This window comes from Dermacentor silvarum, chromosome 3 (assembly GCF_013339745.2).
Source record: "Dermacentor silvarum isolate Dsil-2018 chromosome 3, BIME_Dsil_1.4, whole genome shotgun sequence".
Lineage (NCBI taxonomy): Eukaryota > Metazoa > Arthropoda > Arachnida > Ixodida > Ixodidae > Dermacentor > Dermacentor silvarum.
In genome coordinates, this window is record NC_051156.1 from 52,110,034 (window position 1) to 52,123,083 (window position 13,050).

General features: G+C 49.7%; 1 protein-coding gene across 1 annotated transcript in view; it reads left to right on the forward strand.

The window, feature by feature from the left end:
• The window catches only part of LOC125944223 (uncharacterized), a 36,367-nt gene extending 24,363 nt beyond the window's left edge, over nucleotides 1-12,004 (forward strand). Inside the window, exon 5 of the mRNA XM_049664548.1 lies at nucleotides 11,394-12,004. Within this exon, the coding sequence (XP_049520505.1) occupies nucleotides 11,394-11,804 (411 nt within the window). The 3' untranslated portion in view covers nucleotides 11,805-12,004. The remainder of the gene's footprint in view (nucleotides 1-11,393) is intronic.
• Nucleotides 12,005-13,050: the final 1,046 nt, after the last annotated feature.

The window sequence follows — 13,050 nt, forward strand, 5'->3', positions numbered from 1 at the left end:
TCGTTAATCCGTGGAAGGGGATTGACGTCCTTTTCAGTGACCCCATTTACGCCTCGATAGTCGACGCAAGATGTCCACCTGTCGTCTTTCTTTTTGACGAGTATCACAGGATCTGCCCAAGGAGTGCATGACTCCTGAATTGTTCCCTTTTGAAGCATTTCGCGAACTTGGTCATCGATTAACTTGCGTTTTGGTGGGGATTTATCGGTAAGTCTTATCGGATGCGCCGTACCTGTGTTGATCCTGTGGCGTGTGCGAGACGCAGGGATCGAAGGCGCTTTGTCCTTTTGCAAAAGTCAAACACAAGTATGTGTCTTGATAGAACATCAACCAAGGCACGGCGCTCACTGATATAGATTGACTTGCTGACCATGTGAACAACAGGGGAGTCCGCAGATCTAAGGTTTACCGCCTTGCCTGGCGCGTCTGCATCTGTCAGGGAAGGGCGCGTCTTCTCGGAAGGTGACGAGTTTCAAGCCGTCAGGAAGTATCGCAGGCTCCGTGGACTAATTCAGAGTTCACAAATCAGCGTGCCCATGCTCCACTGGCACTATGCAGTGCGGGATCACGATGTTTTTTTTTTTCCACAGGCCAAACGAATGGGTTCCACAATGGCATCAAACATAGCGTGTGTAGTGCTTACCCAAGTGACTGGAACGCAGACATCTCACAAGGCTGGCATGGTGGTATCTCCAAAGACAAAAACGACATTTTCGTAGCAGAGGCTGCTGTCCTCCAGGAGTGCGGATGGAATGTTGCCGCGTACTGACAACTGCTCAGTTCGACAGTCAACTGTAGCACTACACTGCTTCAAAAAGTCAATGGCTAAAATTACGTCGTGCCTGCACCGTGAAATAATTACAAATTCAGTAGTAAAAAGTCGACCGCCTAAAGATAAGTAAACAGTACACACGAACAGAAAGCAACGATTCGATATACACTCCAAAGAATTTTCCTGCTTGATCCCACCAAAACCTCATTTTGTGGTTTAGAGCTCTCATGTAGACCAGACTCATTACTGATATACTTTCACCCATGTCTATCATTGCAATTGAACAGAAAAACGGGAGGAGGTGTGTCTGTTGACAACAACTTTCCAGCGACCTCACCCCCATCGGCTGCGCTGGTTAGTTTCCCCGCAGCGGCGGCGGTGATTGCCGCCGTGGCGATGGGGAACGGCGTGCCCGGGGTGCCGGTGGCGGTGTCATACTCCCATCGGAGGCCACTGAGGCATTGTTGAAGCTTTATTGCCCGACAAGACGTAGGTCGGCAACCGAGCACCCAGGGGTCCGTCATAGCACCGAGGGGGCACAGCTGGTCGCTCGGAGTGAGATGACTGTTGCCGTCCGCAGAACCGCGCGATGGGACCTGGTGCTCCACATCAATAAGACACAGGGGAAGGCGGAGGTCGCCCGCGGCTCTTCCAAGTAGAAATGCATGTAATACAAGGCATGTAAGCATGTAAGCGACATTGGTCTCAGTATTAAAACAACTTGAGGGTCGTCGATATTGGCAGGTGGGAGGAGGAAAGGGCTGGTCACCAATTGCCAGGTAGAAGGGGTGTTCACCGATTGCCAGGTAGAAGTGGGACGTGAGAATGAGGCGTCCTGTGACGAGCCGGTACCCGAGAAACGTGGTGTGAATGAATGAACTCCTTCGCGTTGGAGCAGCGGGCTTCACGAATGATTTGGCGTATCGTCGAGGCTAGGGCCGATGAGGGGCTCACGTGAACGCTTACCACTGTCGTTACGTTATCCAACCGACCGAACTTGGTCGTTATTCGGCCCATCTTGAAGGTTTCGAAGGTGCAGCAATGTCGTATGACGTAATAATCCGAGTTAAAATTATCCTCGCTGATAAGGAAATTATAGAGGTTCTCGGCAATCCCCTTAAACAAATGGCCGAGTTTGTCTTCTTCCGATATACGTGAGTTCACTTGCTCACACAACCTCAGGATCTCCTCAATATATGCTGTGCAAATCTCACGAACAAGTTGAGCCCTTTGGGCGTTGGTCAGCTCGGCACGCTTTTTCTTGGCAGTTCTTCACTGGAACAGCTTTTGATTTACTTCAACGGAAGTATTCCAGGTTATCATGCTGTCCTCGTGATTCTCGTACCAGACGAGTGCGGTATCAGTTAACGAGAGCACATTTGTAAGGTGTGCCTTCGAGTCCGATTTGTTGCTCTTGGTCACCCTTTCCGAATGTGTAAGTGATTCATCGACCTTGTCCCCAGCTTTTCCTCTTTAGGAGCTGGTAAGGATCAAGAGGCGAGGACGTCGAAGCGCCTGCATCGGTAGACACGTCAGGTGGCGATGGCGGACTGCCAGCAAGGCGATGAGGGCGGCGGAGACTTGGAGGGCAGGGTTCCGTGGTCGGGCGTGGTACCCAGCACATCCCCCACAAATGCTACAAGGCGGGAGGCATTTATTTAGAAGGCTTGACGCTAAAGCACTGGATGGAGTGAGGACGTCAGACCAAAATCAAAGTACTCCTTTTCCTTCTCTTCCACATTCTTCTTCGTGCGTACAAACGTGCCGTTCGCGAAGTATGTTTCATTCTGCATACGTTGATGACGTGCCGAGCGGATTTAAATTCTGTAAACTGCAGTCAAAAACTGCAGCCAGAGGTTCAATTTGGCCTCAACAATGTGTGAAAATGAGCGATAGAGAATAAATTCAGGTTACCAGCCGTGGTGGTTCAGTTAGCTAAAGCGTTGCGCTGCTGAGTCCCGGTCGCGGCGGCCGCATTTCGATGGAGGCGAAATACAAAAACGCCCGTGTGCTTGCGTTGTAGTGCACGTTAAAGATTCCGGGTAGCCAAAATTATTCCGGAGCCCTCCACTACGGCGTGGCTCATAATCAGAACTGGTCTTGGCACGTAAAACTCCTAAAAGAAGAATTCAGGTTAATACCCCTTATAAGCTCTTGCGTCTTTTTCTCAAGAAAGAAAGGCCTGCTCCCAAACCTTGATATTGAGCTGCATGGACAACAGTTGCCTGTGAGGAATAAATACACATTTTCAGGCATTTTTGCACACAAAACGAAGCTTTATTGCACACTTAAGATACAAGTACAAATGCCTACGAACAATGAACGTCCTTAATATTTAGTTCCACACAAGATGGGGTCGTGAAAAGACGCACCTCATGAATCGACACATAATTCTTATACGCATACGCTTAGACTACGGGGCCATAGCCTGTTATTCTGCTATTCCAAGCAACCTAAATTCACCATTTAAGAGGTATCCACCGGTCAACCGGTGCTTTCAAGACAAAGTCTATAGAATATATCTACTGTGGGTGTTTATTACGCGCATATTCCTCATCTGTATATTATAATCATCCTCATAATATTGCCTATCTTTTTCGCATGTATCTGTGATCATCATCATCGAGTATGTGCGGCGCAGGTTCGCTGACGTGCTCCTAGACCTAGTAAACGTCGTCCCAGTCGAGACGTCATACGTGGTGGAGGTGACTGTTCGATCCTACGTCCTCTGCCCGTCCACTCTAGCCCCTGGAGCTTCGCTCAGGTCGCCGCTTGCGCCCACTGTAAGCCAACATGTCGCAGGACGTGCAACCTGACGCCGCTACTGCCACAATTCCGCCATCGCAAGTCACACCTTCCGTTATCTTAAACAGCCACCACCGTGACCCTCATCTCTTCGCTCGTCTTCGCGGAGAAGATGTGTAACACTGGCTGGGCGATTATGAAGAAGTTAGTTCCGCAAATCGGTGGGATGATCTTCTCAAAATCCACCATGTCTCCTTTTATCTATCTGATGTGGAGAAGACGTGGTTCTTTAACCATGAGATTGACTTGACCGACGGGACTTGCTTCAAGCACCAGCTTCGCGAAGTCTTCGACACACCGGCCGTTAAGCCCACTATCGTCAAGAAAAGCCTCGATGCTCGCAAACAACACCTAGGCGAGTCGTACCCCTCGTACATCGAGGACGTCCTTGCACTCTGCCGACGTGTGAATTCTTCAATTTCGGAGCCGGACAGCGTACGCCACATTCCCAGAGGCATTGGGACTCTCGCCTTCAATGCCCTCGCCACGAAGAATCCGGCTACAGTCGCTGACGTGGTCACCACTTCTCAGCGCCTCGATGAGCTCGAGTCTGTCCGCCTACAGCCCGACATTGACGAAACCCATTCTACGTACGGTGGATCAAGATCTACGTACGCTGATACGCACTCTCATACGTGAACAATTGCAATCAATGGGCTTTCACTCGCCTTGGACGTGTCACAGCCAGCCTATTGGTGCGTCATTACGTGAGGTTATCAGGAAAGAACTGGCGTCCTTGACCTGCACTGCGACTGCTCCTCACGCGCTACCGACTGCCGCACTACCGACATACGCGCAAGTTGCTGCCTAGCCTTTTGGCAACGTCACCTATCCGTTGCCGCTACCAACTTACGCGTCGGTTGCTACTGCGCTCACGGTTAAGTTCCCGTCAACGCGGCCAAAGCCTTCAGCTGCCCATATGGCCTCACCGTCACCCGGTACATCAAACACCCTCTGCTACCCACCTTGGCGTCCGCCTCGTCCTACGTGCTATTATTGTGGCTATTGTGGCCACACATCACGTTTGGTCGCAAGCGCCAGCAAGACGAGCGCCGGGGCTACGATATGTGTGAGCGCGATATTTATAGTGGGACCTCTTACCAAGGGCGGCGTTACTCTTCACCTCCGTAGCAGTCTCCGTTTCCGTGTACATCACCTGAAACACGAGGCGCTTACCGTTCAGCCAGACGCCGTTCACCATAGCCCTTGCGCCGCTCATCGTCACCACTTCGGCCTGCCTCACTTACCTCTACCGTTCGCCAAGAAAACTAAGCGATGCAGTTTCCGGAGTAAAAACTGGATACACAAATAATACTAAGATTCCCTCAGCACGTCTATCCAATACGATTTCTGTGTACGTCAAGGGGCTGCCCGTTGATGCTTTGGTGGATACCGGTGCGGCTTTTTCTCTTATGAATACTCATTTGTGTTCCCGTCCAAAGAAAGTTATGATGCCTTACGATGGTGCCACGCTGGTTGCAACCGAAAGGAACACTATTCCACCTTCTGCTTTCTGTACTGCGCGTGTATTTATTGATGACACACAGAAATCGTATTGGATGGACGTGCTGAGGGAATTTTAGTCTTATTTGTGTATGCAGTTTTTACTCTGGAAACTGCATCGCTTAGTTTTCCCGGCGAACGGTAGAGGTAAGTGAGACAGGCCGAAGTGTACGTCAAGGCGTTGCCCGTTGATGTTTTGGTGGATGATGAATACTCATTTGTGTTCCCGCCCAAAGAAAGTTATGACGCCTTACGATGGTCCCACGCTGGTTGCAACCGAAAGGAACACTATTCCACCTTCTGCCTTCTGTACTGCGCGCGTACTTATCGATGACATTCTCCATCACATACAGTTTGCTGTGCTATACCCGTGCTCTCAACAACTGATTTTTGGGATGATATTTTCTATCTTCTGCGTCTGCCGCTATTTTTCTGAGCTGCGTCTGGTACACCTTACCGACACCGAACACGTGCTTGGCGAAGAAACCGACAAGCCATTTCACCTGACCGCTGCTGAAGATACGGAACTAATCCCAGGACGAAACCAAGTTCTTACCCTCCTATCCAACGACATTGACCATGGTGACGTCTTGGTGATCCCTTTTTCCCATTGCCTTAGTAAAGGTATAGCATTTACATCAGGAGTTGTTCGATTCCACCACGGATCTGCACTGGTCACTACCACGAACGAAAAACCAGAAAAAATCCTACTTCCGCAAGGTACAAACGTTGCATGCATCTCCGATCTGGAGCCTGTGTGCGTCTTGCGACTTAGACCAGTCTTTTCTGAGCAACCTTCTCCTGGTGACTCTTCTTCGCCCGCCGCTCATACAGCAGTCACTGACTTGACACCTGCGCAGACTCAACAGCTGCTTGATTTGTTGAAAAGACACGCAAATTCTTTCGATGTCTATTCATCGACCTTGGGCCAAACAACCGTTTGCAGAGCATCTAATTTTGACAGACGACACATCTATCGTGCGGCGCCGCCCATACCGTGTGTCTCAGGCTGGGCGGAAAATCAGCGAAGACAACGTCACCGACATGCTGAAACGCAAGGTAATTCGCCCCTCGGCTAGTTCTTGGTCGTCTCCTGTTGATTCGGTCCACAATAAAGATAGTTCCGTGCGCTTTTGCGTCGATTACCGGGCGCTCAATAAGGTAACTCGAAAAGATACTCTATGCCACGCATTGTCGACGCCCTTGATTCCCTCCAAGGCGCAGAATACTTTTCAAAACTAGATCTGCATTCCGGCTATTGGCAAATTCACATGCACGAAGACGATAACGAAAAAACGGCGTTCGCAACCCTCGATGGTCTTTACGAGTTTAACGTAATGCCTTTCGGGCTCTGCAACGCACCCGCGACTTTTGAGCGAATGATTAACACCATGCTGCGGGGCCTGAAATGACAGACTTGCCTTTGCTACCTGGACGACATTGTAATTTTTTCATCCACATTTCCTCAGCACCTGCAACGCTTGGAAGAAGTATACGTGCCTCGCCCGCGGTGGTCTTCAGCTGAACACCAAGAAATGCCGTTTCGCCAGCAAAGCCATTAAGATACTGCGTCATGTCGTGAGCAGGGCCGGCATTCAGCCGCATCCTGACAAGACTGCTGCAGTGCTTCACTTTCCTCGTCCTGACAGGCCCAAAGACTTGCGCAGTTTCCATAGCCTCGCCTCTTATTTCCGTCGTTATATAGAGAACTTTGCTTCCAACGCAGCTTCATCACACAAGCTACTAGCTTCCGGTGTACCCTTCCTGTGGTCCCAGGAATGCGAATTGACGTTTGCACGCTCCAAGCACGCCCTCACGTGTGCGCCTGTCCTTTGCTATTTTGATGAGGCTGCACCGACTTTCTTACACACAGACGCAAGCTGCCGCGGTATAGGTGCTGTTCTTCGGCAACGCGACAACTCTTCGCGAGAGAGAGAGTCGTTGCATACACCAGCCGTGGACTGACCACTTCCGGAAAGAACTATAGGATCACTGAGCAAGAGTGCCTGGCTGTTGTTTGGCAGATACAGAAGTTTCGCCCTTATCTCCACAACCGTCATTTGACAATCGTTACGAATCACTACGCCTTATGCTTACTTTCCACCCTCGAGAACTTGTCTGGATGTCTGGGCCGCTGAATCTTACGCCTCCAAGAATATGACTACGAAATAATTTCCAAGTCTGGCACAAAACAACAAGGCGCCGACGCTCTTTCTCGCTGCCCGCTTCCTGCGGCCCCAGTCGACGCCTCTGCAATCGCTTCGCACGTCACCAGTTCGACCGACACCGCTACGGTTTCCTCCCTGGCCAGTGGCCACAATTTACTATCTGCCTTTACACGACGATCGGCCACTCGCCTCTCGTCAGCTGGCTGACCCGTACTTCATAGCTCACCTATGTGGGGCTTGTCGTCCGCCTAACGCGCGCATCCATCGCCAACGCACGCACTTTATGCTGAACGATGGCGTGGTAGCCGCATTTACCATCCTGACGGGCAACGCTGGATGCAAGTTCTACCCCGCTCTCTTCGACTTCGTCTCCTCAACTCCTATCATGATGATTTGACAGCTGGCAACCTTGGGTTCCTAAACCTATGACCGCATTCTAAGTCGTTTCTATTGGCCTGGCCTTTCTACAAGCGTCGAGAGTTACGTCGGTTCCTGCTTTCCCTGCCAGCGTCGCCAACTTCCAACAGCTGCTCCTGTGGGACAATTACAGCCCATTCTGTGCCCCACAGCCCCATTCTAGGTTGTTGGTGTCGACCTTTACGGGCCCTTTCCGGTCACTAGTGCTGGCAGTCGATGGATAGTGACGGCCGCAGACCATCTGACGCGCTACGCTGAGACTGCTTCTGTGCTTACTGGCTCTGCTTCCGCAGTGGCTCACATCGTTCTTCAAGCCATAATTCTGTCTTGGTGCTCCTCGTGTACTGCTCAGTTATCGTGGGAAGGCGTTCCGTTCACAACTGCTAAAAGAAGTTCTTCGAGCCTCCGGCACCACCCACAAGACAGCTTCTACCTATCACCCTCAGGCTAATGGTCTGACTGAGCGGTTTCATCGCACACTTGCCGACATATCGCCGTTTATATTCTACCACACTGCAAAAACTGGGATGCTTTTACCATTCGTCACTTTCACCTATAATGCGGCCGTGCAGGACACAACTGGCTACTCGTCGTTTTACCTCGTTTATGAACGCTCCCCTACTTTCTTTCTGGACGTTTCATTCTTCACCTCCAAGGCAAATTCAGCTCCTTCATCGTGCGAAGAGTATGTTTTCCGACTCGACCACTGTCGCCAATGTAGAGGACAGACAACAAGACCGGAAAACTCTTAACGACGAATGCCATCGCGTTGCATCTTTTCGACCTGGGGCGAGGTGCTGTCCTGACTCCTGTTCGCACCCCTGGTTTGTCCGAAAAATGGCAGCTACGGTTAATCGGGCCGTACATAGTCCTTGAACAGAATTCTCCTGTCAACTATCGCGTGAGTTCTCTTGATGTTGCCGCAATACCGAGGTTGTCCACGTCTCCCGCATGAAGCTCTTCACGTGGCGTGCCTCGACACCTTGACGAGAGGCCAAGATGGCCGCTTTCACGGGGTTGGGAAATTGATGAATAGTGTGGGTATTTATTACGCACATCTTCCTGATCTGTATAATATCATCATCATACTCACACTTCTGCCTACCCTGTTCGTCGCCTGTATCTGTCATCATCATCATCGAGTATGTGCTGCGCTGGTTCGCTGACGAACTCCCGGACCTAATAAACGTCGTCCCAACCGAGACGTCATACTACACAGAATCAAATGAGTGGTTAGTCCTTCTGCAGAGGTCATACTCCAGTTTCTTATATTATTATAAGGTACCTTCAAACAACGAACGACCATCCTCTTCAACCGTAAAAAATATGACCAGTACTACCCTCTTTCATACCCGACCTACAGTAAGCGAGCCCTTTTCACTGCGTGTAAGAAACCTCCTTGAGAAATTGGTGCTGCATTCTATAAAAACTGGCTAATGGCTTCAGCGAAGCTCTTACCACCGTGGCAATCGCAGCTCGTTGAGTTTGACATATCATTTGTTCAAGTTACCAAACACGCTCAGGACGTGCACATACAAATGCCCTTTCTAGCACTTTAGTCGAAGTACACCGGCCGATAAATTTACACACATGCATCAGAGTTACATGACGGCGTCTCTTACGCAGCTCTCGGTCCATCTTGTTCAGAATCCGACGTTCTGCACCCCGAAACCGGTATCTGTATGCCGTACTGTTGACTGTTAAACATTTCACGAAGGGAAAGCTCCAAAAAAGCCATTATATTCAGATTCGTGAAAAGTCATGAAAGCTTTATGATGGCTACATAAACATAAAGCGTCTTGTAATGAACGACCTCTATTCACTGCTGTTACTTATGCATATAACAGGTTGTAATTACCCAGCACCTCCACCAGAATGTTACGTGTGCAAAGACACACATGAAAGAGGCTATTTACAATATATTTACATTGGAACCAAACCGCCAGGCCGACACCTTGCTCGCGCCAAAAGCCCCGACACACTTCATCGTCTTTCTCTCGGCGGCTCGTCTCTTGAGCATCTCTAGATGATATCGTAATATTATGCTGGGTCACTAGGCACAGGTGTATCGAGGGAAACATGCTTTCAGATGAAATGATAACACCCATAGCAACGAAAGCTGCCAATAGGTCCATAACTGTTCTAGCCACAGACCTCAAGCAATTTCTATGCAGAAACCCGAGGCGCTAATGGCAACACTCGCGGGGTGAACAACCATTAAATACACTCCATGTAATTAAGCCACTTTTACAGAATTGGCTGTCACTAACAAAGGAAAGTGTAAAATCATTCTATTCTACTGGGGCTAACACATGGGGCAGAAACTTCAAAGTCAACAAAGAATCTCAAGAACAAGTTAAGGACCGCACATAGAGCGATGGGACGAAAAATGTTAGCCCTAACGTTAAGAGAAAGGAAGAGAGCGGTGTGGATCAAAGAGCAAACGGGGATAACCGATATTCTGTTGACATTAGGAGGAAAGAATGGAGCTGGGCAGGCCATGTAATGCGTAGGGTGGATAACCGGTGGACCATCAGAGCAGAATGGATACCAAGAGAAAGGAAGTGCAGTCGTGGACGGCAGAAAACTAGGTGAGGTGATGGATGGGTGGATGGATGTAAAACTTTAATTAAAGTCCTGAGGTACGCGACTCAGCGCGCAGCGGGCCACTCCCACGTTGGGACAGTCAGGCCATGCCCGACCGCCGCATCGTGGGCCCTCTGGACAGCCCATAGTTGCGCCCCGGCATCGGGGCTCTTGATAGCGGAGAGCCACTTGTCCTCATTGATTTGTACCGTGCCTCGCAACGAGGGGCAACGCCAGAGCATATGGTCTAGGCTAGCGAAGTCATTGCAGTTAGGAAATTTGCAGGCGTAAGTTGGAATCACCTAGCGCAGGACAAGGGCCGTGATGTTGTAGCGATGCCTTTTCTGACGTTATTCCTTTTCGCGTTTTTCGCGCTTCGTCAGTGGTCAGAGCTTCGGTCAGCCCTCGTTATCGATTGGATCAGCCAGCCATGAACGGTGGGCGATAAGAGCAGCAGCAAATCGATCGAAAGACATCGCTACAATATCGCGGACCAGCTCCTTACTAAAATGTTTTGCTAGACTAGTTGGTGTGCAGACATGTCGAAAAGTAGCGCAGGAAAACTGAAATAAAAAAACAGTAAAAATAAGGGTGATAGTAGCGCTCTGTACTGTAGGCCTTTTTTTCCCAGATTTTTCTTTTTGCGCTAATTTCCATCGTGTCCCAGTGCTCTATTGTACATTTTCGCAGGGGTATGAGTTCGAATCCAGTATCGACTGAGGGCAACAGTGTTGTTTTAAAGCAGAACCTCCTCGATGTAAGGCGTGTCCTTCCGCCTATTTGAAAGGATACACTGAACTGAGGATTCGCCACAAATTTCGTTTCTGATAGCGCGTCTGATAGTGGAAAATTTTATTAAGTCTCAAGGCCGAAATCTCCTCGTCCCCTAGGGCTCTAGCATCTAAGGATTGATATGGCATGAATGAATAACAATTTTCCTTGGCTAGTGCAAGGAAGGTTGGAAGACACTTCGAGGCGCATGCGATTCTTTCCATAATTTTTTTTTTGCTGGAATGCGGAAACCTTTCGTAAAGATACGTTGATTTGCAAAGTTGTGTCTCGCTGAAACATACATTTGAATATTGACAAGAAAGCTCAAGAACGTAGGAATTTGACACCCTTCTTTTTCTCGTTTTCTACAGGTTATCTACGCGGGCAACGCGGCCTCCCTCCACGTTCGCGCACTGGATGCCATGTGCGAGGACTCGACGCTGTCCGGCCTCTGCGTCGCGGCGGTCGATGACACGCCCGTCGACGGAGTCGCCTTTCTGTCACCCCTGGTCGTGGGACACGGCATAAGTGTTTCCAAGGGAGCAGTGCCCTATCCGTTGGCCATAGCCTTCGCTGTGTGCACCAGGGGCATCGCCAAAGCGCTCGCGCCGCTGTTCCCCGGCGTTCGCGTAGCCATGTTGCCAAAGCCATCGGATGTCCGATTCATGTACAAGGGGGCCTTCTTCAACGGGTCTGAAGCCAAGGAGGTACTCGCTTGGAGGCCCAAGTATTCGCCACAGGAGGCTGTCCGAATGTCGCGCTCGTTCTACGATGCGCTGTGACGATGGTGTGAACAGGTAAAGTGCGGTTCACGAGATAAGGCGCTGAGCAAAGCTTCACGGGCCGTCCAATCACCCTCAGAAAGCGGATCGAAGAAGCGTACGCTGCCGATGCTCACCGCTGGAGCAAGCCAATAAGGCAGAAGCTGGTGGACAGCGCTAGTGGCACCTGAATTCCAATGGCGGTTCATGGGTATCAAAAGAATCTATGCGAATAATGATTGATGCTGTGTCATAACTTATACTTAAATTTAAGGACATTAGGTGACATGTGCTTTTAAGGAATGTATAATTGGTTAGAAAGTTACCTAAGCATGAAATGCGCAAGGCAGTTTACGAATCGTCAGAATGGTGACTTGAGTTCCGAACGACAGACGTTGCTGGAATCTCCGGTTTGAATTCTTGAAGCCTACTTCCGCCAGTTTTTGAGATGTTTCTCAATCATTGTGTAATAAAGAACGCAAAAAAGACAACGAGAATTAGTGACTGTTAAGAGACATCTAGAATCTACGCTTGAATATGTTTACATAGAGTGAGCAGGATATATTCAAAAGGCTATCTCATCTGACAACACTGGCCACGTCCGCCATCTTTGTGAAGACGCAGTTGCGAGGCCGGCAGTATGTTGTGAAGCTCGTCGATCATCGCGGTGCGGCTGTTCAGGACTCTAAAATATGGCCTTCATCGCCCAGCGAATTTCACTCTGCTGCCACGAATCAACGAATCCACGCCAGTGGGTGCCAACACCCCTGTGTATCCGGTGGCACGGCATTCAGAAGAGGCGCACTGCTTCGAAAAAGAAAATCACGCATGGGATCTTTTTGCGGCGACGCGCGCTTTCAGCATGGGCCGAGTGGCCTCAACAATTGCTCATTTGCGCTTTAGGTAACGAGTTATGTCTGTAAAACTACTTTAAATTACAATAAAATGCCACAGATTTCATGCGTTCGCAAGAGAACGGCGTCGAATGTGAAAAATTCAAGCTGCTGTAGTGTAGGCCTCTTCGTTGAAGCTGTCAATGAGCCCCCTTGCACGCTACAAATAAAGTTGCCAACGGCCCCAAACTTAGCAGGACAGTCCGAACTTTTGAGTCAATGCCCCATGTCTCGACATGAGTCTGTCAGGACGGCCAAATGTTCCAGCGTTTACTGTTTTTTCTATTGGACAAAAGTAAGAAGACTAGATTTTCTTTTATTGCGATGTCAATTATATGGACACGCCAAGTGCATTTCTGCCGTTGTCGTCGCCA